At 31.3% G+C, this 26,972-nt stretch overlaps 1 protein-coding gene across 1 annotated transcript; it reads right to left on the bottom strand.

Moving 5' to 3' along the window:
• Positions 1-2,644: 2,644 nt before the first annotated feature.
• LOC127735656 (sideroflexin-5-like) lies at positions 2,645-26,972 on the bottom strand. The gene is made up of 12 exons (XM_052245900.1): positions 26,801-26,972; positions 18,076-18,144; positions 17,525-17,626; positions 15,686-15,740; positions 14,882-14,907; positions 13,753-13,863; positions 12,499-12,564; positions 10,476-10,566; positions 8,556-8,671; positions 7,987-8,072; positions 5,454-5,571; positions 2,645-4,204 (listed from the first exon to the last, which is right to left on the bottom strand). Exons 1-12 carry the CDS (start codon positions 26,912-26,914, stop codon positions 4,127-4,129), a joined length of 1,032 nt encoding a protein of 343 aa, XP_052101860.1. The 5' UTR covers positions 26,915-26,972; the 3' UTR covers positions 2,645-4,126.

The raw sequence follows: 26,972 nt of genomic DNA, 5'->3' as shown, positions 1-26,972 counted from the left end.
AATATCATTAAAGGGCAATAACTCAAATAATGAGTCGACTGAATATTTCGGCCATTATGGTTTATTTGTTGATCTTGTCTTGCTGATCACTTGTGCTATTTAAAGTTTCTATCTATCTATTACAGTTTTCGAGATAATAGGCAAAAATGGGAAAAATCGTCATTAAAGGGCTATAACTTCGATAAGGATTCGATTAACAATTTCGGTCATGTTGACTTATTTGTAGATCTTGTCTTGCTGATCATTTTGCTATTTAAAGTTCCTATCCAAAAACGCATTTTTTTTAAACTTCTTTATAAGGCAATCACTCAAATAAGGAGTCGACTGAATATTTCGGCCATGTTGACTTATTTGTAGCTCTTGTCTTGTTGATCATTTTTACTATTCAAAGTTTCTACCGATCTATAATAACTTTCGAGATAATAGACAAAAAATTTTAAAATTGGTAAAATTCATCATCTAAGGGCAATAACTCCTACAAGAAGTCGTCCGACAGTTTTGACTTAAATGAACAATAGGTAGAGTTTAACATTCTGAACATTTTTGCTCCCGTCAGAATTTCTCTTTTTATAGCGGTTATAAAATAATAAGAAAAACTTTTTACCATATGTTCTATTTCTAGCCATGTCGGTCATCTTGGTTGGCAGGCGGGGTCATCGGACATATTTTTAAAACTATATACCCCAATAATGGTTGTGGCCAAGTTTGGTTAAATTTGGCTAAGTTGTTTCCAAGGAGAAGATTTTAGTTAAAGTTAACGCACGACTTCAAATGCAAACATTGAGAAAAAGGCAATGTGTGTACTTTTCCTTATGTTTACTTTTTAAAACATAGATTATAAGATCTCGATGAAATCAACAATGGCAATATCCTTGATCATAAATCAGTTCACTTGAAAATACCTCCCTACTTTAAATATCAGTTTATACCTATACCAAACTATTTGTTGTGTTTTTGTTTGTCTTTTCATCGTTTTTTGTAATGACATTGTCAGTTTGTTATCGACCTACGAGTTTGAATGCCCCTTTGGTATCTTTCGCCTCTTTTATAAAACTTATAGTATGTCAACACAAAATTAATTATGGCGGAAAAGACAATACAAATTGTGTTATCAACTTTTGAGCATGGCTCAAGCAAGAATGGTGGAATGTCAAATAAAAGCTTTGCTGCTAGTGAAGTTTTTGTTGTATTGTTGTATGTGCAGATAGTTTTGAGAGTAGATACTAATAGATATTTAGTTAAAATTGTTACATAAGATACACTTTTTCTGAGGAGCGTTGTAATGATTGTAATTTTTAGATGTAAAAAACTTACTATGCTTTGAATGCAGTAGGCTAAACATGTGTTGACACATCAGTGGCGCTCAAATCAAAGCAATTTGAAATTAAGGCGACAGTAGCTTACTGATGTTTAAATCTCGTAAATTGATTAGGAAAAGACAAATCAAGGTAACAAACAATAAAATGATCCGCAGGGCGCAGCTTGATACGACCACAGAGTTCGTACCATGAACAGTTGGGTCAAGTATGGACACAACATTCAAGCTATATACAGCTCTGATTTTGGATTGTGATTAAATTATTGACACACCATATGTTTCTGAGACAAAAGAATGTTATCTATGAACTTTAAAACTTGAAATTGCCTTTTATGGTACAATATCCAAAATCTAAATACATGATAAGACTCAGCAAATCAAAGAACCCCAAGAATTCTTTTTTGATGAAATCAAACAAAGTTTAATTTTGGATCCTTTGGACCTTAATATGGACCAATTTGATAATGGGTCCGAGATTCCAAAATATAAATACGCGGTTAATTAGATTCAGCATATTATAGAACCCAAAGAATTGAAGACTTTAAATTAAACCCTTTGAAATTGGTTAAAAAATATGCAATTTATAAACAGTTTGGGCCAGAACCCCCGAAATCAATCACAACCTTCCTTTTTTGTTTTGGAACCTTGTAGTACAATTTCATAGAGATCCATAGACTTATACTCAAGTAATTGTCCCGAATCTAAAAAATCCTTGTTTTTTTCCCTTTTTGGTTCTTAATACCTAAACGGTTTCGGCCATTACCCCCAAAATCAATCCCAACCTTCCTTTTGAAGTATGGAATCTTTTGGTATCATAGAGATCCATACTTTTATAAACAAGTTATTGTCCTGAAACAAGAAAAATGCTTGTTTTGGCCCCTAATTACTGAACAGTTAGGACAATAACCCACAAAATCAATCACAATCTTTTTTTCGTGGTATGGAACCTTGTGGTACAATTTCATAGAGAATCATACACTTATACTCAAGTTATTGTCTGGAAACCCAATGTTTTCAGACAACGACAACGACATAGCTATACCATTATATGGCTGCAAAGATTTGCGGTCTTATTAACACAAAAAAAATCCTATGATAGCCGAAGATGTAAAAACTAATCAAAGATGCGAGGCTTATAATATGGTACACCAGACATGCATTTTGTCATCACAAGACCCATAGGTGGTGGTCGAATCAAAACAGCTGGAAGATCAAATCAAATATGAAGCTGAAGATATTCAATCACCTTAATTGTGAAATTCTTTACTCCAGTTCTACTGCATTAAAAGGAAAATAGCTTTGTATGTTTTAAGTGATCAATTAACATTATAGCTATATGTATCATTTATATAAAAACAAATAATTATTTGTACATAATAAGTTGTGACACATTATTAACCAATGAGTATGCATTACGTGATTATCTTAAAACAGACACATTTTTAACAATTATAGGAGATTGAATGTTTTCTGAATATGACTGCATACTAACTATGGTGTTTTTTTAGCTACAGATTTATAATAAGTGAATATTTGATTTGACACAAAAAAGACACCTCTTACTCTTCCCTACTATACAAAATTCATTGCAATAGATCCTAAATGTTCAATGCAGTGAATAATACTATTTTTGGGGAGTAAAAAAAGAGTTATTAATCATATATCATTTCATGTAAAATATAAATAGACTAAATCAGGGGTATACGATGATAGGACAGCTACTAAGAAATCCAAGAAAAATCATTTAGTTTAGTTTAGCACTAATCAGCTGTCATTTATCTTTTCCCCTCACTTAAAAGTTCTTTAAATGTTTTCGTCTGATATCTAAAATAATTTTCAAGAATCAATTTTTTTCAATAGAGAATGTAAAATATATCAAAATAATAGAAAATATAGAATGAAATTGTAAACGTTTGATTAATAAATATTATGGCTGGTAAAAGAATGTCTTTTTTGGTTTTTCAAAGGAATTGTTCCAAGTTGGTATATATTTTAAATTAAATTAAGCATATAAATCACAAATTGTAAGTGAAATCACAATCAAATCATTCATGAATAGCAAAAAAACCAATCTACAAATTGATTTTAGAGGAGAAACCAATGTGTATACTTCCAATTGTGTTCTGTTAAAATAAGTTGTTGTAACAGCCAACTTTGATAACAGCTCATCACCATAATCTTACTATGAAGGAAGGGTCACTACATCATCATATGCTTAATATCTGTGAATTGGTTCCCTGAAATAGCTGCTATCTTGTATATTTTAAATATATGTGAAATCTCAAAATAGTAGCAACCCTACTAAACTTCATATCATCCAACATGCTGAATATAACTCAAGATTTTAATGTAGAGAAGGTTGTCTACATGTATTTCTCCCTCTACTTTTTATTATCCTATTGTTATTAATAGAAATAAACTACTAAAAACCATATATTCAAACTCTGGTAATTTCTCAGATCACTCAAAAGTAAGGGCTTCAAGTACCCTTTACCTTCATGGGGCACTATAATCAAATATTCTTGTTCTATATTATACCTCCCAAACACAATTCATGATAATTTATATTCCAATTGGCTAAGTAGTTTTGGAGGACAAGATTCCTTAAAACCTTAAAGATGAATGCCGAAAAATAGCACTTATAGTTATCATTAATTTTTTTGGCAATGTCAGCTTATATAACATGTCCTGATTCTTCCCTAAAATCAAGTTAATAATTTGTGCCATCCTTCCTTCAATTCATTTTATTAAAAATACATCTGTATATAAACATGTATAAAACAAGTCACAAATATAATGATTACAATTCTATAGGCCTTTATTGTAGTACAGTACAGTTTGGGCTGTTTTGTCTTTAAAGTCTTCTTCTAATTCACTTACATTTATCTAAAATAGACATAAAGCAGTTTGTTTATTAATGTCCAATAATATTAATGTATGCAATAAACACATTTCTTTCAAAATTATCAGAACTGGTTTTGTTATGGTTATTGTACTTTTTAAATTTTACAACAATTTCACCTGTTTACAATATAAAATCTTGTGTTGTTCAAATAAAACATGAACAAAACATTTGATGCAGACATGCTGCTTGGATTTACATCATTATCATAGGGCTATTCCATTAAAATGTATGTGGGAGGATAGGAAGGGACTTTCAAAATATACCTACAACCAAGAACCATTTTTTAGATAATTTTGCATAATGGTAATAGACGCATACTGAAAAAAGACCCCTGACCCACATTCAATAATTAAACTTCCCTTCCTACCCTCCCACATGCATTTTAATGGAATAGCCCTTACTTTTTATGTAAGTGGTTAAAGTCCTAGGACAATGCCTGTACTATGTCAGGAATATGACAGTTGTTTTCCATTTGTTCCATTGATTGATATAGTCTAATGTATGAATTTGTCAAGTTTTATGGACTTCCCCTCTTTTCAAATTTACCTTGGAGTTTGGTAATTTTGTTAATACTTTTTTCTGATACATGTAATGGCTTACAAAAGGACATTTATGTTAAATAAAGAAAACTGGATGACAGGAAGATGAAAAATTCTTTGAGAAGGCAGCTTTCCAACCGTAAATATTTAGAAATAAAAAGAACAATTTGGGTTACCAATGTCAATTTCTTATCACCTAATAAAATTTGAAAGATATGAAATTGTACCAGATTATACCAAATGAAATCTTTGAAGATACCTCCCCTTTAAAACTATATATATATATATATATCTTTTTTTATATCAAGCTTATCTGTCCTGATATAGAGAATGTTATTGTGAAATAAGATGGTGCATAATATTTCATATCAACAAAATTTTATACAAAAATGAATTGCATTTTCTTTACTATAGAATGTTGATAAATATGTTAAAATGCATACCAACAGTTTTGAAAACTAAGATGTGTGCCACAATTTTTAACCCCCTTTGAACATACTAAGTTTATAAATTTTGATGTTGCTTTTTTCAAGTTTACCTGTAAATAATGCTTTTAATCATTCCATTTTTTGTTTGTTTGATGTAGTAACCACATAGCAAATGTTTAGTTACTGTTTACTCTAATGTTAGCAATGCCGTTTAGTAGTAACCGACAAGGCTCTTTATTCAAAGTAAAATATGAAATACATACCTGGGAATTCTGTGGAAATAATGCTATTGCATGGGGTAGAGCAATGGCAAAACAGGCTGTAACAACTATAGAATGCCAGAAAATACGCATTCCACGATTATACGTAAGATATTTACTTCTGAAATCATATAAAAAATACTTAAAATTTTTATGTTAAAATAAAAAAAAATATTGGTAATCTTACAGATATCTTTTTAAAAAAATAAAAGAAGAATGTGTCTGAGAACACAAATGTCCCCACTAAATGTTGGGTGAAAAAAAAGAGAACAAATCTGGTTTATCTTCAGAGTTTTAATGAAATTAACTCAAACATAAAGTTATATAAATATTTCATGAAGATTGAGAAATCCTTGGCCTTTACTATGATGAATCAGCATAAATTCACAATTTAAAATATGCATAGTTTACCTAAAGCCCTGTATGCAAAGTAAATTCATAATATATGCTCATTCGTAATTAAATTGTTAAGCAAGTGCTTATATTTACTCTTGGCAGTCATTGAAACTCATGGATCCTTGATGAATATTGTTGTTGGGGGTGTTTTCGTCCTGTTGAAAACCCAAACGTAAGCTGTTACACCTGAATGTGGTTTCTTGTGACTACGGCATAAAAATTCTAGCTAGAGATACAAAAATACCTCGATAAAACTAACAATAGTGTGTTCTATCCTAAAAATGTACTAAATATTCCATATTCAGAGAAACAGCGCAGAATTATTTTGCAAACTTGAGGCCCCAGGGGCAAAAAACAGAGAAAAATCCCTAATCCCTGGTAAAAACAGATAATTTAGCCTGTAAAGGCTATGATTTTATTATTATAAAGGTCTTCTGTATAGAAAACAATAACTGTGCTTTGAATTTATGCAAAAAAACAGATTCCAACAGTCAGTTCTATAAAACTTTTAGTAAATTCATTTAACAGATTGGTAACTTCATACATACAGTTTTTGTAAATATGGCTTTGTTTAAAACTTCTTGCCATATATTAGCCAAATTATGTTAGATATATAGTAAGAGATAATATTATTGTGACAAGAATTCTTCACTGACCATTTGAGGCAGAAATTGTGATATTCTAAAGATAAATAGACATACAGTAAGATGTGGACTGGAGACAGAGGCAGGGTTGGATACTTTATATAGTCTTGAATGTTGCAATAAATAACTACTAAACTTTACATTTATAGTATTCTGAAATTATTTCAATTTTTTATTAGAATAGTTTCATACTGGTTCTGGATCCCAGATATGATCTCTTTGTTTCATCTCGTAGAGACTTAACTTGGGAATGTTACCAGTAAATATACATATGCATAGCATTCAAATTGAAATCGTGGAAAACCTAAAGTCAAGGTAGGGGTAGTACAGAATTTTAGTGTAAGTTTAAACTCTTAAAAGTTTGGGGCATATAAATGTTGAAAATATGACACACAGCCCTATATTTTGACCTTTCAAAAAAATAGTAGTGCATATGAACTTTCCATTCTAGGATATAATTTTTTTCAAAACTTTATAGTAAAAGTGGTACAGTTTTAGCCATATAATGAGTTCCTATGGGAAGTTGCATTGTCGTTATTTACAGAAATGCAACCTGAAGCTTCGCAATTTTCCAAGTTAAAAAGGGGCATAACTCTAGAATGGTAAATGACTCACTGTCAAAATTAGTCATCTGTCTGCATGTTGTGGTTCTTAGCATTGTGTATGAGTTTCTTAAAATTTGCATGAGTAAAACTTAAGAGTGTGGAAACGAAATTTTTTTGCTATTTTCCATGTTATAAAGGAGCATAACTCTAGAATAGTAAGTGACTCACTGACAAAATTCGAACTCTGTCTGCGAGTTTTGGTCTTAGCATTGTGTATAAGGTGCATACATTTTGGATGAGGAAACTTAAGTTATTAAAGCGGAAACGAAAATTGGATGGACGGAAGGACGGTGGGTAAAACTTAATGGCCCCTCCACCACAGAGGGAGCATAAAAATTCACTTGACACAAGGAATTTTTGTAGTCTAAAATAGTCAGAAGACCACAGCTTAATTCAATGGCCATCAAAATTTAACATTATTCAATAATATCATGCATCTATTTTGAGGTATTTTGAGGAAGTTTCATGCAAGTTACGAAATTATTAAATCAAAGATGGCAACCTAACAAATGAATAAAAGGATGATCATGATAATGAGATAAAAGTCAGATAAATCCTGTAAGACAGACGTGAATACCTTGCAATGATTCTATAAACTAAATATAGCTGACTTAGTACTCATATTTACTGAAAAATACAAGTAATATAAAACCTATACAGTTCTTTATGTTGACATTGAACCATGAATTTGAAATCAACAACAATAGATTAAGGTTTACCCAAAACTCCTACCTTCAAAAATAAAAAGCGTAATACAACAAGTTTATGCTTGATAGTGATGATGCCAATACTGGTTTGCACCCCTACATGTACGTCTTGCATTCAGGGATATTTGATGCATGGTGAGAGAAAATAAGAATCATGCTTATATAATAGTAAAAATACTCTTACCTTTCTAAAACTGACATAATTATTGGAGGAAAAATAAGAATTGGGATTGGCAAAACTACTCTGGTTATTGCGGTTTCTGTTAAAGCCTGAAAATAAAATATATATATACCTAGATGAGTTAAAGATTAATTACATGAACATGAGATACAGCAAGAAAAGCTCAAAAAATGATATCCCTGGATGAAATGACAGACAATGCCATCAAATTATACAGCTCACTTTAAAAATGGGTGTATAATAAAATTTATTGTGAGACATCAAATAATTATCCCAAAATTTTTCTTGGCACGAACATCACAATAACACAACTCATGATGTAATTGAAATAAATACTTCTGCAGTACCAGTTTATCAGGAATGTTTGTGCATGTCTTTTTAGTTGTTACTATGTTCATGATAGGTTTTTTCTGTGAAATTTTCCCTATGCAAACATTTTACTCTCCCTTTTAATTCATTGCACAAATGGTAACACAGCAAAGATTTAACTGCTCCTTTTAAAGCCTGAATCATTAACATATCCAGCCTAAAAAATAACATGAATAATATTGTAATATAACAGTACTACATACCCTTTTAGCAGCAATTTTTGAAGTACCAACGATATTATTCTGGTCATCTAAAACTTCAATTCCATCTTCTAATTCATTTTTTCTCATTAATACTACATTACATATGTTTGCTGATGCTGTAAAAGAATTTTTGGCATAAGTGTAATGCACAAATAGCTGAAATATATGTCTTTTTAAAATGTTAATTCAATTAGTTGTGTATCAGTTTTTTTTCTGCATTGTTTGATGAATAATATGACTCTTGCCTAAAAATTAAAAAAAAAAAAAAAACAGGCAACTTTCTTGGCACCAATTCATTCATTATTTTATATATTTCCTTGATGTATGACATCCCTCTTGGAAGGTATAAACTACTTGACTTATGTAGAAATTAATTTTTGAAAATATATCAATGGTTACTGTTTTGTATCAATATTTTTTTAAAGCAAAGAATGCTAACATTTATATGTGTGTAAAAAAAAATCTGCAGAGTGGATTTTTAGGAATTTCCTTTTTTTTATTTAAAAAATTACTTTTTTTGCTGTCGAAAAACTAAAAGATTTGGTAACAGTTTATGTAACTTTCTTTGAGTTTAGTAAATTGCATTTTATGCAAATAAGCTTGTCATGGACAATGGACATATGACAGACAGAAACTTCATAACATAAGGTATCTGCATACAAGGTTTGAAGCATCCAGGTCTTCTATCTTCTGAAATATAAAGCTTAAAACAAATAGTGTACATCGCCACTGCTGCCAGTTAGTCCCTTTGTCTTTCATACTACAACATTCTTCACAGGCGAGACAATAAAAAATCCCATAGCATGGATTATTTTAAGATTCTGTGAACTATTTTAATTGAAAACTGTATTATTTACATACCTCTATATCAATTTCAAAAAAGTCCTAAAGTATAATTTTATGTTATCTAATTGAGGCATTCATTGAATTTATCATGTCAATTCAACACTTTTAAAATACTGATTATTTAAAAACATAATTTTCTGCCTAAATAAACGTTTATATTTTATTGCACATCTATATCTTTTATAAATAACTTATTGTTCTTTATGATGACACAAAAATACTTTCATTTGTGCAATCTGGTTGAGTTGAACAAAACTGTTCATATATTCCTACCCGATTCATATCACCAAATATACCACCAATTCTAAGCAAAAATATACTAAAATACAACATAAGTTGTCAATTTTCTATTGATTTCTTCTATCTATAAAATGTAGTGCTTTCTTTCCTTCCTTCAGTTTTTTTTTTCTTTTTGCTTTTTGTAACAACTTTTTTAAACATCAAAGAAAATCAAAATTGAAGTGAATGTTTGATAACCTTCTGCCACATTTTTTGAATGTTTACCAAAACTAAAATCTTTTTATAGTACATTGGAAACATACTCAAGAACAACTCTTGCAAAAATGGGAGACAACTCTTTGGAGAAAATATGGATTCATAGATATCTAGATGATGATGATGATGGATGGCTGTTTAACTTCCAGTGGCAAATTATAATGCATATTCAGGACGAGAACATATCAACGCAAAATGAATATTTACCATGCTTTGTACCAGACCGACATGCTGAGCCAGAATTTTAACATAGTAGTTTACAAGGTTACAGTCCCAAGAAAGGCATGTCACTCAGACACATAATTCTGACTCCAAGCCAACCAGTCTTTGCTCTTACTCCTTAATGCCGTAGATATCTCGTAGAAAAATCATAGAAAATGTTTTATTTCAACATATTGACCCTATAAAGCTATATAAAATGTCTGCTTTTAAGACTCAGTTTTAACTTGCAGAAACAACTGCTTATAATGATTAAAGCATTCTTGAAACTTCTCTTAAAACAAAATGATGCAAAAAGCATAAAATAGTGGATTTAAGACTGAAATAACTGATGTTGTAATATTGACTCCTATCACCTACCCACTGCTGGGAATGGTATAAATCTCTGTATTAACATTTTGGTTGTTGGACTAAACATGTTAGCTCTCTTTACTAGTGCCTGAAGACCAACCTAAAAAGCAAAAAGGGTGAAAATGATAAATTTACCAGATTAACATAAAAATTACATTGTATGCAAATACAAAATTGATATTCATAAGCTATGAAATGTAAACAAGAGGATCATGTGACCCTGTATTGCTGACTGGACAAAAAGTGAAAGTATGCTTTTTAGAGCCTTGATCATTTCTGCAAAAAACTGATAAAAAATACACAGAGATATGTCTCCCCTTGATGCAATTTTCATAGCATAAAGCAAATGTTGAAATTAAAATTCCAATAAATGTAAACTATGCAAAATATTAAAAGTCATTGAACCATGACTAAAGGTACAGGGCCAAGATTCAAATAACGTCTGTGGATATGAGAACTGCCAAAACTTGCAAAACTGTATACATAATATCATTGAAACTGACCTAAAAAACAAACTTTTACATATAAACACTACAAAATTTTCAAAGTCAATGAACAATGAGGAGGGCCAGGGCCATTATATTCATGGAAATGAAATGTGCCAATGCTATATAACAACTGCATACCAAATAGCATTGGCCTACCACTAGTGATACCTCTTAAATTGACCTCATCACAAACTTTAACATGTAAACTGAGAAAAAGTTTCAAAGTAAACAGACCATGAATGAAGGGTAGGGCCAAATTATCTCAATGAAAATGAAATGTGCCAATACTAATACAACTGCATACAAGTATCATTGACCAACCCCATAAACTGACTTAATCACAAACTAATACATGTTAACTAATTGTAATGTTGAGGGCAGTATGGTTGCCTCTAAACCTAAATGACCTAGCACTAGTGGTTCCCTGTAAACTAACCTAATCACAAACTAATACATTGTTGAAGATGATGCCGGAAACAACATGCCTAAGTCTCATTTTTTTTAATTCATTGAGGCGAGACAAAATTCATCATTTGAGGGGTTACGTAACCAAAAAACAGCTTGTCTGATTTTTTTAAAGTCTGTGTCGCTCCCTAGCATCCTCAACAATAGCCATTTTTTGGTAAAAATCATGATGAAAGGGCAATAACTCTATAAAGAGTTAACTGACAATTTCAGTCATGTTGACATATTTGTAGATCTTGTCCTGCTGATCATTTTTGCTTTTTAAAGTTTCATTCTATATTTATGCCTATTATACTTTTCATTTTAATAGGCAAAAACTTCAAAAAAATGGTAAAAACATCTTTTAAAGATTTAAGTTTGGTTAAATTTGGCCCAGTGGTTTCAGAGGGGAAGATTTTTGTAAAAGTTACGGACGACGGAAGCCAAGTGATGAGAAAAGATCCTTTGGCCTTTGGTCAGGTGAGCTAAAAAGTAATTGATTAAATTAATGCTAAATTAATGTAATCAATTACATTTCAATTACACCTAAACTCACATGTAATTGATAACATAAGATTATTTTTCTTAAAAGTTATCATGATTAGATTGGATTACAGATGAACACATTGTATACTGCAACAGTTTATTGACACATAAAAAGGCTAATTTGAGTGAGAATTGTGTTTTTAATATCTTTAATATATATGCATTTATTAAGAACTTATAGACCAGGAGCAGTGCAACATGTATATTATTTGATAGGATAAGCAAATGTCCTTTCTCTGTAAAAGATATAGCATTGTTTTATTAATATTTTAGTCCAGCAAAAATTTTGATTGAAAAAAAGAACGGATGTCACAACAAAGAATGACTAATTAATGAAAAATATAGCAGAAATAGCAAGAATTTGAAAATATTTGGTCAGAAATTGTTCAAGATGAGTGCTTTTTAAATATATTGAGATTATAGGGGTTGCTTGGCAACATTTATAATGCACTGCCTGTTAAAAGCAATAAAATAGTAAGGAAAGTAAACAATATTAGAATGAAACATTCTCCAATAAATAAACAAACAAACCATAAAATATGTATTTTACTTACAGCAATAGTAACTGCACTGGTTACAGCTCCAGCATATCCCTCTAAATATTTGTTAAAAGGTGTGTGCTATAATGTAGAAAGATAAAATAAGGAGGTGTCGTATGATTGCCAATGAAACAACTATCCACCAGAGTCCAAAATGAAATGACTGTATGTTTTGTTTAAAAAAAAATTATTGTTGATGGTGGTGTCAGAAGAAAAATTATGAAGTTGATGGTAAAATGGTGGCAAAAAAGGATTATTATCAAGCAAATTATATTTTAAGTATCTTTGCAAGAGCTGTACAATACCTAAGATTGTATAAAAAGAAACTTAACTGTGGTGACTGGTTTTGACTGTCATAATTGTTTGTTTGTTTAATGTTATCTTAAATCAGGCTGTTTATTTTCTTTGTAAAATTATTTCACATTTTTTATCCCAGGACCTTTTATAGCTAACTATGTATGCTATAGATTTGACTTCATTGTTAAAGGCCTGCACATTTACCCGTAGTTGATTACATCCTTGTCCTTTGTAATTTTGGCAAGTGCTACTCTCAGCCTTTTTAATATTGATAACTGTTACTCTCTATCCAAGCAAGAAGATTTATCTTAAGGATGTTCGCTACTCTTGTTTTTGTCTTTTTATCAGATATTCGGAATCCTCTAGTTTTATCCATGTAGTGCCAATAAAAATTTTGCCCGGTAACCCCTACTTTTCATTTCATAATTTTATTCCATATAATTTTAAAAGCCACTTTTGAAAATTATATTAAATCCTTGTTATTTTTTCTTAGTTTTTCAAAGGAAAATGTTGCCAATGATAACTATATGAAAAATCTAGAGAGAATCATTTCCCGCCAAATTTTTAATTGATTATATCTCAAAAACAAGAACACAGACCTATCATTTTTTTCTGCTTTTTAAGTTTCTTTATTTATGTACTACCTATTTATTACAGTCTTTTAAAAAGCTTGTTGTTTGGAAACAGAGGAGCGAACATCCTTATGGAATACATTTGTTTTAATGTTCATGTACACCAGGGCCTATAGTCATCAAACACTACTTGAGGACAAAATTTGCGCACAAAAGATCAAATCCAGTATTTTGATTGGTTGATTTCTGAGTCTGAGTACAATAATTGTACTTGAAATTTTAAAGACTGTAAGGCCAGATCCCAAAACTATGCAGTCTTGAGGATATGAGGCAAATTATACATCTATAATAAAGGGACATATGTGTGAAGTTTGAGAATATTGACACCATCATACTTTACCTTTGAAGCATTTCTGTGGGAATAATTAAAACAAGCATTATGTGTCTGATTTAACCACTGCCAAAATATGGTGGCTGCAAAACTTGGATTTGGCCATAGCAGACCTATTATCTGTAATTAAAACATGAAAGATTTCAACCATGGTCTCTGTTTCAAAACACATGCAAGTCATGGATTATGCCATAATTAACCTATTATCTGAACTAAAACATGAAAGATTTACACTATAGTTTGGGTTTCAAAAACAAACAGTTTTAAATAAATAGCTGACTTATAATATACACTTTGTCTACTTGACTATTTTTAAATTCTTCCATCAATTTTCTTTTCTATGATGAGTTTACAAATCTGCTGTCACTGTTGTAATGGTTAAATTAAAACTAAATATCACACTAATTTCTAAAGGGATATGTAAACCATATATTGATATTTGCTTTATTGCAAAAGGAGGAAAGACATCACAAAGAAGGTCATAGTTTGGCCTTCATTTACCTAAAGGAACCCTGTACTTATTGACTAGAGTTCCTTTAGGGTTAGGGGAGGCTAGTTTTTTTTATTAGGTTGAAGTAATAATTTATGGTCAGAGATAGGATCCAAATATAACAGTATTGACTTTTTAATATGTTATACATTTATTTAACATCAACAGTATTCAGCAAATATCAAAAATGGTTCCCAACATGTATAAATGTTTTTTTGTAAACATATTTAAACAGACTTGCATATTGAGGAACACACCTTAGCCAAACAATGCACTGCTCTCATGAAATCTGGATGTTTATATTTTCATAACCCTTGAAAAAGGAATTTTTAAGTTGAAATATTCGGCTGCTATTTTTTGTCTTTAAATTTTTATTGTTTTGCCTTTTAATGTGTTTACTCATTAAATTTGGTGTTTGAAACTTGACTTGTTCTTCATTTTGGTATTCTGCTTTGAAATTTTTATTTTGTTATATTTCATCATGCAAGCAATAACTATCAGCACCAATAAAATGAAGACATATCTAGGAAACATTGTGTCTTAGAGAAGTTAGTCTGTACATCTTCATATTTAATATTGTTATCCTTACACACATCAGATCCATGTTTAAACTAAATGTTTCGTTCAAATGTTAGGATTAATACTTACAATTGGTGATCCAAAAGGAACAAAACCTGAAACACAAAAAATAAGACAGATTTCAAAATAACATAATAGATAAATGACATATTTTAAAATTAATTAAGATTCATATATATAATATTTAATACTGTGCAAGTAAAACCCTTTTTTTTTACATCCATTGAATTGAAAAATCCCAGTATGTAAATCTATCAAATAACGTCCCTCAGATTTTGTAACAGTATAACTGAAGTTATTTGTTTAGATTTTTTTAATATTCAGAGTCCTTATGGTGACCTATAGTTTCTTACATCCACATCATTTGGACTCTGGTAGTTAGTTGTCTCTCAGCAATTATACCACATTTCCTCATTTTTATTTTAAGGGTGGATATGTGTATTTGTTATACCCCATTCAGACCAGGTAAAACTAAGATAACTGAACTTTGAACTTCAGTAATAACATACTGAAACCATACAATTTTGTCACTGATTTCTTATCCTTTTTTTGTGTTTGCCCATTGTGGATGATGACTGATGACCTCTAGATGGCTTTTGATTAGGTTGTGTTGTTTGAATGCTGTCTCATTGAAGTCTTCCCTCATCTCCCTTTTTTCACAATTTAATCATTATGCATTTAGGAAGACAAACCTCCCCTTTGCAAGGTTATAAAACTGATGAGTTCTTTTTCACAAAAATGTTTAAATAAACATGAATATAAAAATACAAATACAAAAAATGCCAATTACAAAATTCTATTTATGCATAGTTTTTTGGCATAGATATTGCCATTATTACTGTAAAAATCTAAATGTTTAAAACTTTAATTTACCTGCCATTCTAAATGGTGCATATATTTTTTCTCCTGTGTCTGGATGAAAGAATGACTGAAACAGATAACAATTATTGTTTTATATTACTGAAAATGATCATAAATGGATAAAAGGAAGTATGAAGTTATAAACCAATGAGAAAGCATGACAACAACACCAATTACTCAATACATTGTATAGACATTTATAGTTCAGCATAGTGCCTTCAACAATGAACAAATGCAAGCATCCATCCCAATCTCTTAATCATCCCAAGTCTACATTCATGTATGTAGAGATGAAATTCAGCAAAAACAACCAAATACCTTACACCAACACCAAATTTCCAACTTAAAAAGAATACCATCATGTGACAGCAAGAACCAGTGATATTCTTCATTGGAAATAACTCACAGTGGAATTTTCTTTCAACATTCTAAGACCCTGTTTAGAGGCTTACCAGTTGTATATTCATTACTGGTAGACATATTTTGAACCTTTGAGGTCTATCCAATATCTATATTATTTATCACATCAAATATCATTTTTTAAGAAATATATTTGACGTATGTATAGATTATAACATGGGCTTTTCCATATTGGCCCTGGTATCATCCTGAGACTACCGTATCGGCCCAAGGCTTTAGCCGAGGGCCGATATGGGTCGAGGGATGATACCAGGGCCAATATGGAAAAGACAAGTTATAATCTATTTATCACATATTTAAGCTCTGCATTAAAGAGAAAAAAAAATCAATTATAACAATTTAATGAAACATAACAGGTTAAATCTAAAAAAATTATCACAAAAGTTTTATCAAATTTTTGAATTTAATTTTTATCATTTACTCAATAAAATTTATTGTAATATTTCCACTTATTTTGGAATATGGTAATAAACAAACACGAGAATTTGGCATAACTGCATGGGGATAAATCGATAAAAGTTGGTTGTGCATTGTTACTAGTTCGCCATTGTCATTGAGGACCCAATGACGTCACGTCATTTGGAAGCAGGGCACAATAAACAATAACCTCTTTTTTGCCCCGGGCAATTTTGAGGTTATTACATATGCAAAACCCAACATATTCCTAACAAAAATGTGATAAATAAATTTACATGTGCATGTATGTATAACAGCTTAAATAAGGCATCCAATATCTCTTATCCTCCCCAATAGAAGAGTACCTATATCCTATTGTCATTTAAGAAAAAAAGTAAATACTGTAAAATGCTTTATTTTAGTAGAGTTAATTCTTGCTATTTAAATCAACAATTATGAATGCATTTTATTTCTGATCACACTTAAAGATCAAGTTAAGACTAGGGCATATCTTTCAACATTTCTACAACATTAGTCCACAGATTTAAGTCAAACACAAAGCACATTAAAAAGCCCTTTTTCAAAAATGTTTCTCTTTGATTTATGGAGCAATGTTTTTAAATATCCAGCAGTGAATGTTTCATGCATAATTCAACATGGTAGCTAGGGAGAGACCCACTACTTCCAACACACGAGTATATCATGCTTTGAGGATGGGATTCATTCACTGATTAATAATGAGGCTTTTAATTGTACAAAGGTCATACATTGATTTTTTGGTGTTTACCGCCACTTTCAGCACTGTTGGATATTTTGTGGCAGCCAGTTTTGTTGGTGGATGAAGAGCGTGTCTGGAGAGAACCACCGACCTGCTGTAGGAAAACTGACAATTCTTATTAATTCTCGACTGGAGTCGAATGCACCTACCACATGAGTGACTTAAAGGTCATACATATCAACATTTAAGCATCAATGCAGTACGGAAAACAATGATTAAAATATGACACATGTTACAAAATGACCATACTCTCTTACATTTTTAATTCTTTGCCACTGCCACAACTGCTCATCTGAATATTTAGGGGCCGTTCCATTTTTATAATCATCTAGGAATTCTACAGCACATTCCACTTTCTCCTGAAAAGAGTATATGTATCTTACTTATCATAACCACTAGAATTCTGTATATATATAGAAATTATTGTTTTTTTCAAAAATGGATACAATGCAAGATTAATGGAAATGTGGTATATAAATAATGATACCAAAATAATGGGCGTTTTAATTTTGTAAATCTGATCCTGTTGCAAATTTTGCAATAATAAAAAAAAAGCAAAAATAAAGAAATTTACAGTAGCATGTAGTTTTTGTTTTATGTACAATATAGAATATATTTTGATACAATTTCCTATTGATTATGCACAATATAAACTTGCATTACTTAAGCTTTGAAAGATGTATACAAAAAATAAAAATCACACTTTATTTTGTGAAGAGTCTGTGCCTGTATGAAGCCCTTACTCATGTTAATAATCATTGATTTGAAATCAAATTTGCTATGCAGAAAAATGTTATTTAAGCCTTACCTTTGGAGTAAGCAACAGTTTTGGGTCTGTTATATCTAAGATATGACTCAAGCGACCTAAGTATGTACTCTGAAATATAAAAAGATACTTCATCAGCATTAATTTGCTACAGAGACTGAGCTGTCTGACACACTGATCCTTGAAGTCTGATATGAAACTTATAGAAATATTAAAAATAAGGAGATACTCAATGTATGCCATGATTGTCAGTTAAGAGTCTGCCATCAATAAAAACCAAAGGAACAATAATTCACCATTCACCTAAGTACAGCCTTCAACAATGAATAAAACTCATAATTCATTAAAATACATTGTATGACTGTGTTGCCTCTTCGTAAGGTGTTTACATATCTCAATTGATACGTTATTCTCGTGCTTGTTCACACTATACGGACTTCATATACAGGAGTGTGCTCCTTACACAGAAACTGCTCCAACAAAGTTATGAGGAGAACAGATTAAAAATTACACTCCATAAATTTTACGGACACCATCACGAATTGGTTAGTCCATACGATGTGTCTTTGTCCAAACTAACTAAGGACATTTTTACCACGTGTTAGATTGTGGTTTGTCATTACGTCGTCTGATCTTTTAATTACCGAACGTGACTTATTCCTGATTGTGACTGTTTTGCTGAGTGTGAAACTGCATTGCTATAAGACGTGTCACGGTACCTTTCTATCCCAAATTCATGTACATGTATTTAATTTTTATGTTATATTTGTTATTCTCGTCGGATTTTGTCAAATGTCTTAACGTCTTTTCTGTTATATTCGTGTGTTATGGTAAAGATAATTAATCACCCCTTCATTTATTAGATTTTAGTTTGGTTCAACGAAATTTATATGATATATTTGGTTTACAGTTTGATTCAGAAGAAACACCGACATAGCTAGATAATACAATTAATTATCTAATTACTACCACAATTTGATATTAATAAGTATTGTAATTTTCATTGTTATTAATAAATGTAATGTCAGTATTACAAATCTAATCTTGAATCAATCCTAATCCTATCTTATTTTTGGGAAATATTTTTACAAATTCAAATGTGACGTCACTTTGTGTGTTTTTTTAGAATTTCAAATGTGACGTCACTTTGTGCGTTGATGCTTTGGCTAACTAGGCTGTGTATTTTTATATGTTGGATTAAGTTGTTAAATGTTATGTATCCGTTTTTATTCTGTAGTCAGTCCCCACTTCGGTTTTATCATGTATATCTATTATATAGTCATTTTATAAAATTTACTGTTTGCAAAATTATAAATTATTCTAAATAATAAGGATGTTCTTGTCCCAGGCAGAAAACCCTGGCCGTGTTAGGCGCAACTTTTTGGAAGTTTTGGTCCTCGGTGCTCTTCGGCTTTGTACTTGTTTTGGCTTTCAAGCTTTTTTCATCTGAGCATCACTGGATGGTCTTGTGTGGACGAGACGCACGTCTGGCGTATTGAATTTTAAGCCTAGTACCTTTTGTTAGCTATTATTCATGTGTTTCTTTGTCCTATATGTTCTCCTATTTATTTGTATTGTGGTCCTGTCATGTGATGTTGTCGTTTTGGTGTTGTGTTTGACGTTGCCATTAAAGCGGGAGGTTTGGCATGCCACAAAACCAGGTTCAACCCACCATTTTTTTCTTAAAATGTGCTGTACCAAGTCAGGAAAATGGCCATTGTTATATTATAGTTCGTTTCTGTGTGTGTTACATTTTTAATGTTGTGTTTTTGTTGTGTCGTTGTTCTCCTCTTAAATTTGATGCGTTTCCCTCAGTTTTAGTTTGTAACCCGGATTTGTTTTTATCTCTATCGATTTATGAGTTTCGAACGGTGGTATACTACTGTTGCCTTTATTTACCATATAAAAATATTTCGATAACTAAAAACTTTTAAGCTACAAAGGGCCCTACTGGCCTGATTTAGCCTTTAAAACAGAAGCTTTTGTTCTTGAGTCAGCTTACTGGTCTGATTTAGCCTTTAAAACAGAAAGTTTTGTCCTTGAGTCCGAGTCCACAATCAGACTTGAAAATAAAGATTGTCTTGAAACATTTTCTCATATATCAAATTAATGCTTTGAAATAACTTCAACAACTATCATTTTTCAATGGAAGAAAATAATTAAAGTTTTGACCACAGTGATAACTGCCAATGATCAGTCAGACAATTACTGGTAGACTGACTGTGGTATGTTGAACATTAAACATGTTAAATGTCAAACTAAAGGGCATCATATATAACAGCCAAAACCACCTTGAAAATAGATCAAGTTCAAACAGAAAATGAAAAACAAAAAACTATGTTATCTTGATCATGTTGAAGCATAATTAGTGGTAATCAGCATATTCAGATTAAATACAATATCACAATATTGCATAATATCTTGCCATGAAGAAATATTTTAAAAAGTTGGACTTTGAGGGTATGTCCAACCTAGGGGTTTGTTACCCTATGTCCAAAGATGACATCTGAAGAAAGTTGTCTGGAATATTATTATCATTAAATGCTCTGTAGGGCACAGATTGATACGACCGCAGAGGTTGAATCCTGAACAGTTGGGGCAAGTATTGATACAACATTCAAGCTTGATTCAGCTCTGAATTTTGATTGTGATTAAATATTTGACACTTCATAGATTTCTCACACAGAATGAATGTGGTCTAAGAACTTATAAATTTGAAATTTGACATTTACCTATAATGGTCTAATATCCAAAATCTAAGTACATGGTTAGATGCAGCATATCAAATAACCCCTAGAATTCAATTTTCAATGAAATCAAACAAAGTTTAATTTTGGACCCTTTGGACCTCTATGTAGACCAATTTGATACTGGGGTCCAAAAAGCCAAAATCTAAATACATGGTTAGATTCAGCAAATCAAAGAACCCCAAGAATCTATTTTTGTTGAAATCAAACAAAGTTTGATTATGGACCATTTGGACCTTAATGTGGACAAATTCGAAAACGGGGCTCTAAATTAAAAATTTAAATTCAACAAGAGGCTGTCGAGTGACAGCAAACCGGATTTTCCTGCAGAGGTCGAACCCTGAACAGCTGAGCAAGTATGGACACAACATTTAAGCTTAAAACAGCTCTGAATTTGGATTGTGATTGAATATTTATAATAGATTATTATCTAATTAATAATGATATTTGCAAATCTGAACCCCAAACAGGACCATGTAAAAATTAAACATTAACACACACAACAAAAATAAAATACCACATAACAACTGTGACATCTACCTTCATAAACTGCTTCGCCGAGCACAGCTGGATACGACTGCAGAGGTCCAACCCTGAACAGTTGGGGCAAAAATGGACACAATATTCAAGCTTGATACAGGGCTGAATTTGGATTGTAATTAAATATTTGACACATTATAGGTTTCTGACACAGAATAAATGTAGTCAAAGAACTTGAAATTGGTTGTATGATTTGAATTTATATTCAATTGAAGATTTCTTGCTGTTGTGCAATACACTGTGCTGTTGCGCAATACTTAGTAAATCTGTTTTCAGACTATATACAAAGAATTAGCATAATAAATTGTGACCCCCATTTTTTTTCTTTGGAAAATTGACAATGTCTTAAATCTTGAGGGAATAAAAATTGAACCCTCCCAAAATTTTTTTTACCCCCCCCCCTCCAAAAAAAAAATATTTGAAAAGAATTTCCTTTTGAGGAAAATAAAATTGACCCCCCTACCCTTTCCAAAAAAATTAATTTTGAAGAAATTTTCTTTTTGTAAAATGTGGTACAAATTAAGAGACATCCATACACTTAAACACAAGTTATGGTCTGAAAACTAGAAAAATGCTTGTTTTAGACCCTTTTTGGCCCCTAATTCCTGAACGGTTTGGGCAATTACCCCCAAAATGAATCCCACCCTTTTACTTGTGGTACTGAACCTTGTGATAAAATTTCAGAGCAATCAAAATACTTATACACAAGTTATTTTCCTGAAACTAGAAAAATGCTTGTTTATAGTAATATCTAAAAATAAAATTCCTTCATCAGCATTTAATAGCAACTTCTAAAAATAAATTGACAGCTAGGACTTTGCAACCATAAAAACCCATTTAAATACATCATAAAAGTATTAAATAGAAAATGACATCATAATCATGGCTAAAATTAAAAAACCTTCATCAGCAACTTTTAATAGTAATATCTAAAAATAAAATTCCTTCAGCAGCATTTAAAAGTAACTTCTAACATGTCTAAAAATAAATTGACAGCTAGGACTTAGCAACCATAACAACCCATTTAAATACATCATAAAAGTATTAAAATAGAAAATGACATCATAATTATGCCTAATATTAAAACACTTTCATCAGCAACATTAAATAGTAATATCTAAAAATAAAATTCCTTCACATACATAATCATGGCTAAAATTAAATAATTTTTAAAATAGAAAATGACATCATAATCATGCCTAAAATTAAAAAGCCTCCAGGGCTAAAAATAAACAAAAAACCTTCATCAGCAACATTTCATATTGACAAATTTCGAATGGAAATTATTATACTTAAGTTATTGGCAAATTTCCAATGGAATTTATTAATACTAAAGTTATTGGCAAATTTCCAATATACTTAATTTAAAACCAGTGTAGCTGAGATATTCAAATGAGTTTGAATTACAACCCCAATAAATTTACAACCGTAAAAGCCCATTTAAATACATCATAAAAGTATTAAAAAATTTAAATACATCATACGGCTATTAAAATAGAAAATGACATCAAGGTCATGGCTAAAAATAAACAAAATACCTTCATCAGCAACATTTTATATTGGCAAATTTCCATTGAAGTTTATTATACAAAAGTTATGGGCAAATTTCCAATGGAATTTATTTACAATAAAGTTTTTGACAAATATCTAATATACATAATTTAAAAGCAGTGTAGGTGAGATATTCAAATTGGACCCTTTGGACCTCAATGTGGATAAATTTAAAAATGAGGCCCAAAATCCATAAAGCTAAATACACGGTTAGATTCAGCATATCAAAGAACCCCATATATTCAATTTTTGTTGAAATCATACAAAGTGTAATTTTGGACCCCGATTTGGACCAACTTGAAAACTGGACCCATAATCAAAAATCTAAATACATGTTTATATTCAGCATATCAAAGTACCCCAAGAATTCAATTTTTGTTAAAATCAAAATAAGTTAAATTTTGGACCCTTTGGACCTTAATGTAGACCAATTTGAAAACGGGACCAAAAAATAAGAATCTGAATACACGGTAAGATTCAGCATATTATAGAACCCCAATATTTCAATTTTTGACGAAATCAAACCATAAAATTATTATTTGCTTTTATATATAAATCAGAAATAACCAACTTAAAATGGAAAATTTAAAAAAAAAAAAAGGAAAACAAGGAAAAAAAAATCCCCCCCTCCCAAATTTTTTGAACCCCCTTATGATTCATCACCCCCAAACTCAATCCCAGCCTTCCCCTTGTGGTATGGTACCTTGCAGTACAATTTCAGAGAGATCCATACACTTGAACACAAGTTATTGTCTGCAAACTAGAAAAATGCTTGTGTTTTGGCCCCAAATTCCTAAACGTTTAGGGAAATTACCCCCAAACTCAAACCCAGTTTTCCCTTTGTGATATGGAACCTTGTAGTACAATATAATTTAGATCCATACACTTACACACAAGTTATTGTCCTGAAACTAGAAAAATGCTTGTTTTTTGCCCCTTTTTGGCCCCTAATTCCTAAAATTTTGAAGCAATTACCCCCAAAATCAATCCCAGCCTTCCCTTTGTGGTATGGTACCTTATGGTACAATGTCAGAGAGATCCATACACTTACACACAAGTTATTGTCTGGAAGTTACAAAAATGCTTATTTTTGGCCGCTTTTTGGCCCTTAATTCCTTAACAGTTGGTACCGTAACCCCCAAAATCAATCCCAACCTTCCTTTTGTGGTATTGAACCTTATGGTAAAATTTCATACAGATCCATTCACTTAAACTAAAGTTATTGTGAGAAAACCAATGTGTCTTCGAACGACGACGACGCCAATGTCATACCAATATAAGACCGCAAAAATTTTTTGCAGTAGTATAAAAATCTGAATGCACAGTTAGATTCAGCATCATAGAACCACAAGAATTCAGTTTTTGATGAAATCAAACAAAGTCTAATTCTGGACCCTTTGGACCTCAAGGTAGACATATTTAAAAATGTCCAAATATCCAACAGACCAATATAGTAATACATTGTAAAAACCTCAAACAATTCAAGACTTTAAATTAATCCTCATTGAAATTGATTTTATTTTAAATTGAAGATTTCTTGCTGTTGTGCAATACTTTGCTGTTGCGCAATACATAGTAAATCTGTTTACAAACTAAATATAATAATTTACACACCCTGTTTTGTGTGTATCTCCTGCCATATCAGTATTTGTTGTTTCTTTATCTAGATCAGAAATAATTTATGTTAGAACCAGCTTAGCTAATATTAGAAAAGTCTTGTTTTTGGCCCCTATTTGGCCTCTAGTTTCTTGACGATTAAAGCCGCAACCCACAAAATCGACCCCAACCTTCTGTTTGTGGTATGGAACCTTGTGGTACAATTTCATAGAGATCCATTGACTAATACTTGTCCGGAAACCAGAAAAACCTTGTTCCTTTCCCCCCCTCCTTTTTGCCCCTTATTCCTGAACTGTTTGAGCCATAAACCCCAAAGTCAAACCCAACCTTCCCTTTGTGGTATGGAACCTTGTGTTTCAATTTCATAGAGATCCATAGACTAATACTTTATAAGTAATTGTCCATTAACCAGAAAAACCTTGTTTTCCCCCTTTTTTTGCCCATAATTCCTGAACGGTTTGGGCCATAACCCCCAAAGTCGATCCTGACCTTCCCTTTGTGGTATGGAACCTTGTGGTACAATTTCATAGAGATCCATACAATTGTACACAAGTTATTGTCCGGAAACTAGAAAATTGCCTTTTTTGGCCCCTTTTTTACCCCTAATTCCTAAACAGTTGGGACCATAACCCCCAAAATCAATCCCAACCTTCCTTTTGTGCTATTGAACTATGTGCTTAAATTTCATAGAGATCCGTTTACTTATACTAAAGTTATTGTCCAGAAACCAAATGTCTTCGGACAACAACGACAACATGATAGCAATATACATGATATATGAACGCAAATTTTCTGCGGTCGTATAAAAAGATTTATTATCTTTAAATCCTAGCTTAAAAACAAGTACCGGTATACATGTTTTTGAACATACTATTAAGCCTTTTCTCCTTTATGGAAGTGAAATTTGGAGCTGATTTAATCACTTTGTAGCAAAATTTAGAACTGGAAACCAGACATGCCAGATAACATTAGATAAAATTTATTTGCATTTATCTTGTGAAAAGCTACACAGTTAATTTTGTAAATTTATCCTTGGTGTGCACAAAAAAAACACAAATTTTGCAACCTTATCTGAACTTGGTCAGTTTCCACTGTACTTTGACTTTGTCAAATCTATTTTGAATTAATGGCTTAGATTAGAAAATTTAGACTCATTTCCTTTATTTACAGCAGTGTAACTTGGGCAATATTGAAGATGAAGTTCATTTTCTCTTTAATTGTACAAAATATAACGAAGACAGACAGCACTTATATCACATTATTTCGGAATCATGTCCTAATTTCATTATCTTAAATTCCCAAGAGAAATTACTATGGCTGCTGTCTTGTGAGAAAGCTACTTTGTTAAAAGAGTTGTGTATATTCCTGAATAAACACTGCAAATAGCAGATTTATATGACATATTTCATATAATTAACAAGTGCTGTTAGGGAGCAACCATTTAACTTCAAGGGGGTTATGGTTTTTTGTCTGAGTCAGAAATTTTTTTTCGCGCAATGCTTTTTTTCAAAATTTAACACTATAAGGTACATGAGGTATGGGAAAAAACTAGATTCAGAATATTTTTTTTGTCATCTGCTTGACCACAATATTGTTTTTAATCAAATTGGGGATCAGAATATATTTTCAGGAAAAAACCATAACGGCCCCCTTTGAAGTTAAAAGGTTGTTCCCTTATCTATTAATTTATTTGTAAATTGACCAGATTGAATTTCTCTATTTATTTTGTTCATCTGCTTCTGACACTAGGATTACTGTTACTGCCTATAGCAATCAACAGTGTATCCTGGAGCACCATCCCTTGGAGATTAACAAATATCAATCTTTACAGATAATGATTGCTGTTGCAGCTATTACAACAGTATATCCATAAGCATCATCCCTTGGTGTCAGATGAATAAACTTATGTATCTTAACCCTTACAGGTCTTGAATGATAAGTGTGCTGATGTAAACAAGAGGTGCACTGCTGGACATAGAAATAATAAAGGGAAAACAAATATTCAAGAGTACTTATAATGTATTTTTATTATTAATGTTATTTTCATATGTCTATTATAATATCAGTCACATTATATGCTGTACAATGTCTCATGTTTGTTGCTTATATTGTTATATCTAAATATAATTGTTAATTGTAAATGCCCCCTGTGGGACAATGATTGGAATAATAAAATATTTGATCGATTTTGATTTGATTGATATGTAGTGCCAGTACCTATCACACCTTTTATTACACTAAGTTTTATCTAGGACTAAAATTATGTCCATCAGTCAATACCGTATCCCCTATATTTTTACATAAGAGCAAACCTGATCAAAACGAGGTTTTCCAAGTTCGAATGGTGGATAAGGAACTTTGGATCTAGAAAGAGTGCCAGGTTCGGGTTTGTAAGTCTGTGTAATAGTCGAGGTATTCTGTCCCATGTTCAAGAATTCAACCTTCACAGTCACGTTCAATGTTCAGCTCACATAAGTTTGTGGC

Source organism: Mytilus californianus, unplaced genomic scaffold, assembly GCF_021869535.1.
Source record: "Mytilus californianus isolate M0D057914Y unplaced genomic scaffold, xbMytCali1.0.p SCAF_3, whole genome shotgun sequence".
Taxonomy (NCBI): Eukaryota; Metazoa; Mollusca; class Bivalvia; order Mytilida; family Mytilidae; genus Mytilus; species Mytilus californianus.
The sequence above is the reverse complement of the archived record's forward strand: the minus strand, read 5'-3'. Positions and strand labels throughout refer to the sequence as shown.

What these genes read in the sequence shown, in the direction of transcription:
- LOC127735656 (XM_052245900.1), bottom strand. Translation starts at nt 26,914, where the DNA reads ATGGGACAGAATACCTCGACTATTACACAGACTTACAAACCCGAACCT. An exon ending in AGTGGCAAAGAATTAAAAAT is followed by an intron (nt 15,741 to 17,524) that starts GTAAGAGAGTAT and finishes TATCTGTTTCAG; the next exon opens with TCATTCTTTCATCCAGACAC. An exon ending in TGCACCATTTAGAATGGCAG is followed by an intron (nt 14,908 to 15,685) that starts GTAAATTAAAGT and finishes TTTGTGTTTCAG; the next exon opens with GTTTTGTTCCTTTTGGATCA.